Source organism: Metopolophium dirhodum, chromosome 4 (genome assembly GCF_019925205.1).
Source record: "Metopolophium dirhodum isolate CAU chromosome 4, ASM1992520v1, whole genome shotgun sequence".
NCBI classification, from domain to species: Eukaryota; Metazoa; Arthropoda; class Insecta; order Hemiptera; family Aphididae; genus Metopolophium; species Metopolophium dirhodum.
In genome coordinates, this window is record NC_083563.1 from 38,548,560 (window position 1) to 38,563,539 (window position 14,980).

Below are 14,980 nucleotides of genomic sequence, written 5' to 3' on the forward strand. Positions count from 1 at the left end.
ATTCTATTATAATTTATAACGCTTGCCATAATCGACGATGCACACAGGCTTTTCCAGCAGGAGTAGTAGAGGGGGGGGGGGTAGGCATGCTGAGAGTTGTTGGTATAGATAATAATGAATGGTTGTGTGTAGATTAGACCTCTGGGAAGAACATAGACTAATTTAAAAAGTGTTAGATTTGTTTTTTTTTATATTGATCGGATTTTAGTTCGGTTGCATTAGGCATTTGTATTAATTGATTATATTAATCCTCCGTGGGTGGAATTAAGTAAAAATGACAAACTTGGTACAATTTGTATACTTTAGAGTTAAATCATACACTTACGTACAAACAGCACGGGGTCCGCGATCTACCGCAGGTAGATTGCCTACCTGATAAAATGCTGCTGCGAATCAGAATTTTTATTCCGGGAAACAGAAAAGCTAGGATAAATTGTGAACACCATACACCGAATATTAAATAACGAATTGAACAAAGTTTGAGTCTTATAGAATTGGTACATTTAACGGGCAACGAAGTGCCAGCGGGATCAGCTAGTATATATATATATATATACATATATATATTATATTTTCTTTTTTTTTATATATTATATTGGTGCTGTGATAGGGCATCGTGAGGGCGTCAAATATTTTTATGTTGAGTTGTATATAAATTCCAATAAACATTCGATTTAATTACGCGTTGATAGTTGATTGCAGGTAAAATTAATGATTTATTGTTTGTAATTCAAAATGAATTAAAAATAGTACTTGTATAACTTTTCACCGTTTCGTACATTATTATTTAGTATATTACTAATATAAATACTTTTAAATTACTAATAGATAAGTAATATAAATCGTGTCATGTTATGTGAAATAGGTTGTGCCGTTTGTATTGGTACCATACGTATTAAATTAAAGAGGCGCATTAATCAAATGGTAGATTTTGAGCGCAAAGCAAGGAGCTAGCGTGCCTTGCGCTTAGGAAACAGCTCCACAAAATATACGCAACGACGCGAATCTTTCAACTTGAACGTCGGTGGAATAATAATGCGCCTCTCCCGAAACTACAGCGCGTGGGCCCAGGCACGGCGATAATGTGCGTGGTTACGACCTGCCACAACGGCGGCAGTACGGCGCACAACGCTATCTCTTGAGCGTTGCACATGTTCTGGTTTTGGTGTAGCGGCCCCTTAAGGTAAAATAAGATTATGTAAATTTTGTTAATATTTATAAAGTTTTTTTTTTCTGTTATGTTCACTATTTCTATACGTCATGACAGTGCATTTTTTAAGCTAGTAAACTGGGCGACACAAATATCGCCCAGTGAAGATATTTTGTCTCCTAGTTGACTGTATTTTTAAAGACTGGTTGACACATAATTTATTAAAGAAGAATTTTTATTCTATGTAAAAAAAAAATAATTAGTTAATACTTAATGATAACAATACATTTTGTAGGTAGGTACATATAACAATGGTTAATGCTCAATGGTCATAATAATATAATATTATCGATATTAAATACAAAATGCATTTATTATTTTAGAATATGATCAAATAAATTATAATAATATTTATAACAATAAGCATAAAATTCCAAAATGTGTAAAAATAGCAACCGTTAACGATTCACGAGACGACTGCGACGCGCGACCGACGACGGTTCACGGTATTGTCAATAATATTAATTGATAGTTATTCGACATTGGCCTTGCATTGTGACGACTGACGACCGTAGGCCGTGTCTGCGTGGCAATAATAAGAACTTTTATGGATTATTAACTAAAATCAAGACATGCGATAACTGGTAAGTACCTAGTACCTTAATAACTAGCAGAGATTAAATAAAATAAAATATTGAATAGTAAATTGGATGCTTTTGATTGTCTAGGGCGTCTAGGCCCTAGAGTAGTAGAGTATAGATATTTTAATTATAATATTATGTATACCTAATACATAATAGTATAATACCATTGTTTATAAATACTAGTATTTATAATACATTGATAATACATAATGTATATTGAAAATAATAAAAACATTTAAATTATGGTTTTATATAGGTAGCCAGCTGGTTTTTTTTCTAAACATGCAATAATCATACTTTGTAGTACAGCCCTATTAAATATCGAATGCAATATATATCAATGGGTTATAGACTTATGGATCACAGGAAAATCTCTTTATTTAAGTAGACCGTTTACAACTAACTATTGACTTCGTCAGCCGTCGCGGTCGGGTTGTCACTATTTATTATTATTAACCAATGACCGACAATATAAAGCTTAATATGTGGTAATTAAAATATTTTGAATCAACATGATAAGTAGGGTAAAATGGCCGATTCCTGTGACCCCCCGCTTCACCCCCCCGCCTATACCGACCCACCCAGACCCACCACTATTGTGCATACGTCACGACCCACCCCGCCCGTACCTCGGTAACGTTGATCACGGTGGATAACCCCCCCCCCCCCCGCCTCACCTCCTACCATTACATACGTCATCACCACCCCACCCCGCCCATATCTCGATAACGTTGATCGCGGTGAATAGCCCTCCGCCTCACCACCCACCGATACATACGTCATCACTTCACCCACCCCCCGCCTATACCAACACACCCCGACCCACCACTATTGTGCATACGTCACGACCCACCTTGTCGTACCTCGGTAACGTTGATTACGGTGAATAGCCCTCCGCCTCACCTCCTACCAATACATACGTCACCACCACCCCACCCCGCCAATACGTCGGTAACGTTGATCGCGGTGGATAACCCCCCCCCCCCCCCGCCTCACCCTGACACATCACCACACCACCCGCCCATCAGACGCTCACCGCGCGGCGGCCGCCCCGTCCGTGGCGCGCTCTGTCCGTCACGCGGACGGACTCATCGGCCGACGTCCACTCGACCCGTATATCACCGACGGTGGCGTCATCTATCCGATAATCGGATGGACGCGGTTTTTCGAATTTTATCATATATACATACGTACATACATACAAGCAGGATACCAAGTCAAATATTAACACGATTTAATTGTTTAATATAATTTGTTGTTTATTCAATACAAATATCATATTATATACATATATAAAATAGGTTATTGTGTTATAATGAACATGGGTGGTGCTAAAGATCACCCGACAAGATCGTACGATTCAGATTCACATAAATGGGCTCGACTATTACTATTATCACGATTATTACCAACATCATACGGTTCTGATTTACATCTACAGTCTCGAAGGCCGTCATTATTACTACGCTTGTTATTAAGTTCATTTTTTACATTTTCAATAAATTCCATGCCTTTATATAATAATACGAATACACATTTGGAGTTGTGCATGGCGTGTTGCTGCCACACTTCATCATTTTCCTCCCATTGCCCTGTTAAGAACCCCTGGCTATATTAGTTAGTATATATATATAATAGTGTATAATATAATATTGTACGACGGCGACTGTCTGGAATTGCTGCGACAGCAATTCCAGGCAAGCGCTGGCTACAGGCACGGCTCGTATAGCAAGCCGTGCCAGTGGCATTTCAGAGCAGTAGACGGAACATTGTGATTCGCACCAGAACATTATATTTGTCAGACCATTTTTTATAAAACATTAAATAATTCATTAAGTGCATTGTAAGTTTTTCTTTTCAAGTTAAATATAGAGAGTAGTAATTAGTTCGAAAGTGTTCGTTGTTTTTATTTGTGCACGGACCTCCAGGGAGATCCGTAACATTTTTGGTGGCAGCGGTGGGATCACGACAAATATCAGTATCCCGTTACCACGAGCAATAGCCGAACTAGACTTTCAACAATATATTAGAAGAAAAGGAAACGAACAAAAGCGTATCCATCCGAAACAGAATATTGTACACAAGTGGCGTAAGGTAACACTAATAGTATAAGATATTATTATTTTATAATATTTTATATATTTTATATACATCTATATGGTGTGTATATATACATGCAAACGGTTGCGTGTGAACGAGTCTCTATAAACGCGCGATCAGCAAATTCCCGGCGTGGTGTAACACATACATACGCCGTCGAGAAAAAAAAAAAGAATTGACGACAGGCAGCCGCCGTGTGTGTGTGGGCCTGGCGTACGTGTTGCCGCCGCCGTCGTGGTTGTGACGACATCCGTGTCGCCGCCGCCGACGTTTGAAAACCGACGACAACACAGCTGTTACGATAATACGATATCAGAGCCGCCGCGCGCCGCCCTCGTTGTTTATAAACACGATAGCGCCGCCGTAACGAATTTATATCAAAATATAACGATATATTTACGTTATTTAATCATCAAAGCGAAACCCAATATTTAATTATTGGTCCCCGCGCCAGCAGTTTCGGGGCGTAGAACATCGTTCCGAAGTGGTTAAGGTGTCGAAGAGGATATTCGACGTGTTATTGTTCCGAGATCAATTCGACGTCATATACCAGAGCATTCAGCATCAATCACAACGACCAGACGCAGACGAACACTGAACATTTCAATCCATTATAGTCGAACAATTGTGGTGGTCGTGAGTATTTAGCATTAAGTTTTCAGCTCTGTTTATAGTTAAATAATTTTTTTTACAAACATAGGATAATAAATTATTATACATCGTATATTAACATAAACCTATGGTAGAAAAAAGGTATTTCTTTGTAAACACATGTTCTCAGTGTTTCTTATTCCGAATTCTTTTTTTTTTATATATCTCTTTACGATTAGAGAATAAACATTTTAGGAAACTCTTAGGCAAACTTTAATGAGCGCAAATTCGGGGGAGGATTCAACCACCAAGGGGGCTAACACGTCCGTTATTGATACCCCTACCCCTACACCAAGAGTAAGTTTACCAGTAAGGTGCTCCAATCCCGACAATCCAAATTCCGAGCGTCAAATACACGAACTTTCCGTCAACCATTTACTTATTAAGGAGGCGGATTTGTCTGTAGCAACAAATAGTCTTTTAACCGAAGTTAACGAAGAACTTAGAAAAATAGACAAAAGTTTAATTCACGTTGCCTTCGAAACCACTTCAACAGAAAATTCAGAAAATTCCCAAAACACAAAAATTCTACAGACCAATCAAGAAAAACTATTAGACTGGTCTTCAAGCGACACAGTTGAATCGACAAACCAAGGAATTAAGCTTTTTGTAAATCAAAAACCATTGGAAATAATGGGAGATAAAGATCAACCAACAGAGAGTGGTGCACTAGGACCACAGTTGAACACAGACATTTCAAATAATCCAGATTTAAGCCAATTAATTGATCTAAAGATTCAGGAAATCATGAAGACAAGAGATAGCACCAGTTCGAGACATGGAGAATCGATATCAAATAATCAAATAGGACTTCAAGATGCGATTAGGCTACTACCAAAGTCATTTGATGGAAAAGACACCGAAAATTTAGAGATTTTCCTTGAAAAATGCGAATTTGTTGTGTCATGTGTAGTGGAACCGGCAATTCCACGACTGCTTCAGGCAATCCAAACCAGGTTAACCGGGAAAGCGAGGCAGGTAACAAAGTTTAAAACATTCGACACATGGGAAGAATTACGAGAAACACTTAAAACAAGTCTAGAACCCCAGCGAACCACACAACATCTATTTTTAGAATTGTACGCCATCAAACAAAAAAATGGTGAATATATTCTGACCTACTCCATGAGAGTAGAAGCTTTACAAAATCTTATCATTGAACAGGAAACTGCAGACTTTTCACCAGAAATTGCTCAAGCGATGGAAATTTCTATTAAGAGACAGGTAATTCAAGTCTTTATGGAAGGCTTGGGGAACCTAAAGGACTACATTAAGGCGAGAAACCCGCTTACTTTAGATAAGGCAATACAAGCCGCCCGAGAGGAAGAACGGATTAGGATGTCATCCGAAGAATCCAAGAAACTGCACAAAGGAAACTCGGTGGCAACGAAAAAGCCAAATGGTTCTTGCAACATTTGCAATAAACCAGGACATTGGGCCCGCGATTGTAGATCCAACCGAGGTAACAACACAAATCAATCAAAAAATTCCAGCACGCCACACGGAACCTCCAAAGCTACAGTGAACACTATCACGTGCCAGTACTGCAAAAAACCGGGGCACACAAAAGATGTATGCCGGAAATTAAAATATGTTACCGGGAAAAGGAATGAAGCAGCTCAAGCAGAGGCTTCGGAAAACCAAAATCAACCGGGCGCTTCCGGCGGACGTCCGGTAGGGAGCATAAAAAGCGCCGCCATATCATTTCCAGAATCTTCACATTGAAGTCAAATTTAACAGATAATACTTTTACATGCAGAACCTCTCAGACAATTAACCCCAATGCTAAATTTTTACTGGATTCAGGAAGTGATCTCAATCTAATTAAAATTTGTTCACTTTTGGATCAGGTAATGGTATACGAAGATACCATTTACTATTTAAAGGGCATCAACGAACAGTTAGTCCCAACATTAGGACGGACAACTATAAGTATTCAAATTGGCGAGCGTATGATGCAAGTAGAATTTCAATTAGTACATTCCAACTTTCCCATTACACAAGATGGAATTTTAGGAAAACCCTTTATAATAGGGAACCATACGATAATTAATTATCAAACTAACGAATTAATAGTACCAGATACCGATAACATGAAAATCCAAGCTCGAACAGAAACTTTAATCGCAATACCTATCACAGAATATCAAGAGGGTGAAACACTTTTAATCCCAGCTCAAAAGGTTTCAGAGAATATCCTATGTAGTAATACGATTAACCAAGTGCACCAGAATCAGATACTCATAGCGGTGATTAATCCCACGGAATCTTCAGTGGAACTTACCCAAGCACAAACGAAATCAATTACTATCTATAAGTTTGATGAAGTTAATGTTTATGCAACTCAGAACATACCAGAAAAGATCAGCGGACAAGGCCGTTTAGGAACCCTAAGGGAAAAATTAAATTTGGATCATCTAAACCAAGAAGAAAGAGAATCTCTTATGCCAAAATGTGAGGAATACTCAAATATCTTCCATCTAGACGGAGATAAACTATCTTGCACTGACCAGATTTATCATGAGATCAAAACAAGTGAGGCTGCACAACCGATTAATGTACGTCCATATCGGTTGCCTTTTAAGCATAGACAAGAAATTGACAGACAAATTCAGAAACTTGAGGAGGACAACATTATCGCCCCGAGCAAAAGCCCTTGGAATGCGCCATTACTCGTAGTTCCCAAGAAGCCTGATGAAAACGGAGTCGTGAAGTATCGCGTGTGCGTGGACTTCAGAAAGTTAAACCAGATATCAACAGGAGACGCGTATCCTCTACCGAACATTACAGAAATTCTGGACCAATTGGGAAAATCCAAGTACTACACTACGTTGGATTTGGCCCAAGGGTACCATCAAGTCAAAATGCACCCAGATCATTGCAATAAAACCGCCTTTTCTACGGACAAAGGTCATTTCGAATTTTTAAGAGTTCCATACGGGTTGAAGGGAGCTCCAGCCACTTTCCAACGTCTAATGAATTCCGTATTAACGGGATTGAATGGGATCAAAGCATTTGTGTATTTGGACGACATCATTATTTATGCCCTAGACCTTGAAGATCATTCAAGGAAATTAAAAGAAGTATTCGCCAGATTACGAGAAGCAAACCTCAAACTCCAACCGTCAAAATTTTCATTCATGCGAAAAGAAGTGAACTATTTAGGACATATTATAACCGACAAAGGAGTAAGGCCTAACCCACAAAAGATTGATTGCGTAGTAAAATTTCCAACGCCAACAAGTGCTAAGGAAATCAAATCATTCTTGGGTCTGTCAGGCTATTACCGACGTTTCGTTCCGAATTATGGACAAATTGCAAAACCGCTCACGTCGTTATTAAAGAAGGATGTTCCATTTTATTGGTCGGATCTTTGCCAAGAATCGTTTGACAAATTAAAAGCTATTCTCACCAAAGAACCTCTCCTACAATACCCTGATTTTGAACAACCATTCAATCTCACATGTGTTACACTCGGTCATGATGTGTTTGATCGTTAACTTGACGCCACAGGATGAGCATATAGGGGGTTCCTCAGGAGACATTAGGTAACCATGAGTGAGTTTGGTGTGGCCTATTCGGAGTCTATTGATGCTGGATTCTATTTTCCGATTTGGGTGGTTGTTTGGCCAATGTAGGGTTGATTGCTTTATCTCATTAAGTTTAGTTCTCTGTGTGGACCATAGGTTTTGCCAGGATTTTGCTGATATGAGTTTTATTGTGCGTTTAGCATCGTGAGCAGAGATGTTTGTGATAATGCCGTTGGGGGTTGTTAATGCTAATTTTTTAGCGAGCATGTCAGCTTTTTCGTTGCCTTTTATTGATGAGTGTCCTGGAACCCACATTAATTTTACTACATTTCCTTTGACGTGGTGGGCAGAGATAGCAAGCTGAATCTTCTTTGATATATCATTAGGTTTGTGAGTGTTGGCAATACTTATTATAGAGCTTAGGGAGTCGCTTAGGATGACAAAGTTATTATTTTGTTTTTCTAGTGAATATTCAAGGGCTTTAAGAATAGCAATTGCTTCAGCGGTGTATATGGAGAATTCTACTGAAAGTTTGTATGTTATTTCTTCTACGTCATTGTATATGATAGCGATTCCCACGTTGCTTTCAGTTTTGGATGCGTCGGTGTAAATTTTTATAAAATTGGAGTACTGATCTAAAATGTTTTTGAATTCTTGAACATACATTTGTGAGCTGGTTGTGTTTTTGGGCAGACTGGTAAGACTTGTGTCTATCATATTAGAGATCGAGGTCCATGGAGGAAAGAAGGGCGTTTGGGAGATAATAATGTCTTTGAGGTTCAGATTATTTTCGTATACAATTGCTTGTATGGACGGGCATGATTGTACAGATGATACCATATTGTTTCTTGCAAGTTGTATGGCCAGCATCATGACGTTTTCCTGGCGTTTAATATGCAGGGGCATCACATTGGATATATTAAGTAGGCTTGTAATGGGACTGGACCGAAAAGCTCCAGTTGCCAGTCTTGCTGCTGCGTTATGGATTGTGTCTAATATTTTTAACGCATTTTTGTTGCCGTTTATAAACAGGAACGAATTGTATTCAAGTTTAGATAAAATTAGTGATTTGTGTATAGTTGTTAACGTGGAAAAGGAGGCCCCCCAACTGGTATGAGCTAGCATTTTCATTATGTTAATACTAGATGCGCAATTTTTTTTAATATTTTTAATGTGTGGGATCCATGAGTTTTTTGAGTCAAAAATTATTCCAAGGACTTTAGCAGTGTTATGGTTAGGAATTTGATTACTGTTCATGGTGAGAATTAATTTCTTTTCTTTTTTTTTTCGTGTAAATGTTATGCATTGGGACTTGCCTGCAGAAAATTTGAAACCAGATTTTTGAGACCATTTGTGAAGGTCATTTAATGATTTTTGCAATAGTGATTGCACGGTAAAAAGTTCATTACTACGACAAAAAATATTAAAGTCGTCAGCATACAGTGTACACTTGACGGGATTGGTTATTGATTTCGTAATGTCGTTAATAGAGATGAGAAAAAGCGTAACCGACAAAGTTGACCCCTGTGGGACACCGTTTTGTTGATCAAACGTCTCAGACAGCACATTGTTAACTTTGACTTGAAAGGTTCTGTTGGAAAGGAAGTTTGTGATAAACTTAAGCATGTTACCTTGGCAAAGAATTTTTTGGAGTTTTGATATGATATGAGGTCTCCAGGCAGTATCGTAAGCTTTTTCTATGTCAAGACTCACCATTCCGAGGGATTGTTTATTTTTCGTTGCGTTTTCGATTTCAGATTGGATTTTTATTAATGAACAGTTAGTTCCGCGCTGGTATCTGAACCCGTTTTGATCTGGGCTTAGATAGTTAATTCGTTCTGTGAACCACATAAATCTTAGGTTGATAACTTTTTCCAAAAGCTTACACATTGTGTTTAGTAAGGATATAGGGCGATATCCAGATGTGTTGAACTTGTTTTTTCCTTCTTTGGGAATGGGAATAATACAACTGTGTTTCCAGCTGAGAGGTATGTTACCAGAGTTCCATATTAAATTGAAAATTTGTAGTAAATATGTTTTTCCGATCTTAGGTAAATTGTGTAGAAAGGAGAAGGGTATACCATCCGGTCCTGGACTTTTACTGTTGCATTTGGAAAGCGCAATTTCAAATTCTGTAATAGAGATTTCTGAATTGATGAGGATTTGGTAGCTGTCTAGATTCTGATATTGTTGAGGAGTGTCAGATGCCCTAGATTTCCTTGTTAGTTTTATATTTTAAACATTTTGCATACGTCATTAATGCACAAGAAAATGTATTACCTACAAATAATTCACACTCAGTTGATGATGATAGTGTAGCAAGTATTGATTTGGATTTACAGAATAATAGTAATGTTTTTCAAAAAATCCAGTTCATTGAAAAAAATCATCCTAACCAACCATTACTGTTAAAAAATGTATCTTGGGATTTGCAGAGAATTTATAACAGAGTTGATTCTAATGGGAAAAATGTGCCCCGTAAATGGATTACAGTTGAGTGTATAAATGAAAATGTGGTTAAGGCTGTATATTGTACTATATGCATATTTAATACATCCTCTGTACTTAGTAATTTTAACAGTGGTTGCACTAATTTCAAAAATATATATTCTGCTATTCAATCTCATGAAAATAGTAAAGGTCACTCATTAGCTGTAGAAGCATATTTATTAGCAATAAACCAAAAGAACATAGAATTTGTTGTAAGTAGGGATATTATGAACTTCAGAAAAAAGCAAGTTATGGAAAGAATCCATGTTATTAAACAAGTGTTTGAAATAATTAAATTTATTGGAAAACAAAATTTATCTTATCGAGGTACTAATGAAGGCTTATACGATCTTGAAGACCTAAATATTAATCATGGGAACTTTTTGGAGCTTTTAAAATTTACTGCAGAACGTGATGCTGTTTTAAAAAAATATTTAACTGAAGCAATTCAATGTAGCAAAAAACGTAGAGAAAATGTTGAATCTAATTCTAAAGGAAGAGGCTCTTTAATAACTTTATTATCAAAGACTACAGTGAATAAAGTAATAGAAGCTATATTAGTAACTATGCGGAAAATAATAAAAAATGAATTAGGGGATCGGCAATTTAGTATTCAGGTATGTTTAACAATATCTGAAACAAACAATGTATAATTATTTAAGTTAAATTATAGGTTGACAGCACTCAAGATATAGGAGCTAATGATCAAGCTGCTATTTGTTTGCGTTATGTTATCAACTCAAAAGTCAAAGAACGCCTGTTTAGTGTGGTAGAGGTAACAGACTCTTCAGGCAAGGGAATGTATGAGCTCATCGCCAAAGTCTTTTCTAAACAATTCTTTTCAAAAATATTATTGGATCTTCTTTTGACGGTGCAGCTAATATGCAGGGACAATACAATGGATTACGTTCCCACATCAAGACTGAAAATAAAAATAGTGTGTACATTTGGTGCTATGCGCATATTTTAAATTTATGTGTTTGTGATATTTGTGGGAATGTGGCAGCTTTAAGTTTATTTGGATTGTTGAACAGACTAGCCACCTTTTTTTCGGATTCTTATAAAAGAATGAATGTCTGGAAGGAAATACAAGAAAATCTTGGAACTGGTCAAAAAAAAATGCGAAGGCTCCAGAAAATTGGTGCAACACGTTGGTGGTCCCGTGAAAAAGCTTTAAAATGGGTATTCGAAGGCGATGATTGTTTATTTCCATTAATAATAAATGCATTACATTTTGTTGCAACATCTAAAACTTTCGACCCAAAAACAACTTCTGAAGCAATTTCATTAAAAGATAAATTGTGTGAATTTAATATTATAATAACAGCTTACATTTTCCTTCCAATTTTTAAAAGTGTTGGCCCTACCTCCACATACTTACAAACAAAAAACTTAGATATCTTAAGTGCTTTTCTAATGGTGGAAAAGTGCATTGTAGAAATAAGTAGATTAAATTTTGAAGATATTTTTAAGGCATCTAAAGGTTTTGCTTTAAAAATGAATGGTAGCTTTATCAAAACTAAAATATCTGAAGAAATAACTGTTGAAGATGACTTCCCTGAGACGAGGATCAGACGTAAGAAACGTATGTTTGATGAAATGTGTAATGATGAAGCACCAACTGACCCAAAACTTAAATTCAAAATTGAGGTATTTCAAAGCATTCTTGACCAATTGCAAACTAGTTTGAATGACAGATTTTCCAATAATAAATGTATTATTGCTGATATGCAATATCTGTTACCAAAATATTATAATGATGTAAAAAACAAACTAATTCCTGAGTCAGCATTAAATCAACTTTCAATACTGTCATCAGTTAATCGATCAAAATTAATTGATGAATTGGAACATTTTGCTACAATATATAGTCAGTTAGTGGAACCCTTGTGCAAAAAAACCAGTCATATGTACAACACTTCTAATGAAGACCATGATTTTATACAAAATTATATTGATTATGAAGACCTTAACCTCGAATGGGATTGTGAAATATCCAAGACAAGTATGTATACTATTTTATTTATATAAAAATGGTTGGTAAGTGATGGTTGATTATAATTTATAAATATCTTTTTTTTAGAATTTGAACGAAACACAAATATTGTACATAATCGTGATAATTGCTTGCTTTGTGTATATAAACTGCTTCATTCGCTTAATATGCATTTGCCAACATATTCTAATTTATGTGCTACTATCGAATATGTTCTAACTTTATCCATTAGCCAAGTGAATTGCGAACGAGTTTTCAGTAAGTTAAAAATAATAAAAAATCGTCTTAGAGCATCAATATCGAATGATCATTTAGAGGCTTTCATTCTTATGTCGGTTGAAAAAGAAATATTGGATCAAATATCATTGGAAGATATTATAGAGTATTTAAAATCTTCATCATCACTTATGTCTAAATTATTATCTTAAGTATACTTAAAATTATTATTGTCTCTTTTTTATTATCACTTAACTAAATACAATAAATAGTTAGTATATTTTCAATTTTGTGTTATAATTAGTATTATTTATAATTATGTTTTAAATATTTAAATGATGTTTTTAATATTTCATGTAGGTACGTTTAATATTTGTTATAAACCTTTAAAAAAGATATTTTTAGTTAATAATTCTAAATAAAATAAATAAATTCATAAAAAATAGTTTTGCATTTTTAATAAACTCCACTAATTTTTTGTGTATTATTTTAAAGTGTATACCTTAAAGTACAAAGTTTAAAGTAAATTTATTTTATATCATATCATGGGACATGGATTATGGATATTGGATAATATCACATAACTAATCATGATTGTTGAATATAAAGGTTATAAGATAGTGCCCCCCTCTAACCTCTTTAAATCCTACCAAATATCAATTTAGTGAGACAAACACATTTAAAAATTCCTGAAATAATACATTGTGGGCCGCCTGCTTACCTAGAATAGTAGGCCGATACCCTCCCAGTCCGGTCCTGAAGGAGAGGAGTAATTGACGATGGTGGCGCTGAAAATTATCAGCAGTGGTCAGATATGGTAATGAGCACGACGGCACGACTGCAGTTCTTATCGGTCAGTCCCACCTTCCACTCATCTCTTCCTCCTATCTTATTATTCTTTGTGTATTATTATTATTGATTATTAGAATCATATTTATTGTCTTTGTTATGTATATTATCTAAATATTTCTTGTGTTTTTTTCTTATTATCAACTGTTGCGGCCAATGCCCTTGTTCTCATAACTTTTATATTCTCTCGGTTTCGTCGTTCGAAAATGTTTTTATTATATTTTTTTGTTCCGCTATTGTAGCGTGTTTTTTGTTCTTTACATTATTATTGTCGGGTGTTAGTACTCTTTTGGTACACACCAATAATTATTATTATTCTTATTTTATTTGTGATAAATTTGTACAATCGTACTGTGTGGTCACTGTGACCAAAAAACACATTATTACTGCGATACTTGCGACGAGCCCGGACGCCGTTAGTGCAACGGCAGAACCATTATTATTAAAAATAAACGTCCACGTACCATAATTTACACCGTGAGTTCTTATATAATTTTATTATACTGTTGTCATCTGTGGGTGATCTGATCCGGCGGCGTGTACGTCCACTGTGCACCTCCACTTATCAATTGCCACCCACTCCCGCATAAGTCTACCATCACTCGCCGTAGTGTGTGGGAGGCCGCCCAGGTCTTCAGGATCCAATTCCAACGGATGTCTCTCCTTTGGGCTGGCTGTCCGGATCGCCGTATGCAGCCCTTCAGTAGTTTTTTAAGTTAATATTAAGGGTTAGCCAACTCATGTGAGCTCTGTGGTTATTGCACCACACCGAATCGACCACAGAGACCCCCCCCCCCCTAACTAAACTCTATCATCCTGCTTCCCATCAACACCTCACCTCCCTCTCCTATTCGTTGCCGTCGTGTACATTAGGTTGCCTACCCAACGTATTACAAGGTGACATGAAATTTGTTGGAAAGTGTGCAGGTCTGAGACAATCATAGTCTCACTTTTCGTCTCGATTAATATTATCGAGTGGTCCTTCAGCGCTGTGCTCGTCAGCTCTCTTGGCGTGCACATGTTGTTGGTCCTTCGGGCCGGATTAGACTAACAAACCGCGGCATTAGTGTGGGTCTTACGTGCTGCTTGAATTTGTCATTTGTCAACGGTGACAGAAAAAGGTTGTCAATACTTGTATGTAATGTTGAAGTTGCTTTCAACCTAAATTCGTACGAGGAAAATACTGTGATGATCTATTCTAATTACAAACTCCGTAATTTGCTGTTAAAATGGTCACTCCTCCTCCTTCAGTGACTTATGCAGAGGCAAAAGCGCGTGCACAGACGGTGTGGGTAATTAAGCAAATATTTTATTTGGAATTTGCGATGATAATTGCGTAGAAACAAATACGAAT

At 36.6% G+C, this 14,980-nt stretch overlaps 1 protein-coding gene across 1 annotated transcript; it reads left to right on the forward strand.

The window, feature by feature from the left end:
- Positions 1 to 11,981: 11,981 nt before the first annotated feature.
- On the forward strand, positions 11,982 to 12,989 carry LOC132942659 (uncharacterized). Its single transcript, XM_061011234.1, has 2 exons — positions 11,982 to 12,570; positions 12,649 to 12,989. The coding sequence occupies exons 1-2, from the start codon at positions 11,982 to 11,984 to the stop codon at positions 12,987 to 12,989; spliced, it is 930 nt and encodes a 309-aa protein (XP_060867217.1).
- Positions 12,990 to 14,980: the final 1,991 nt, after the last annotated feature.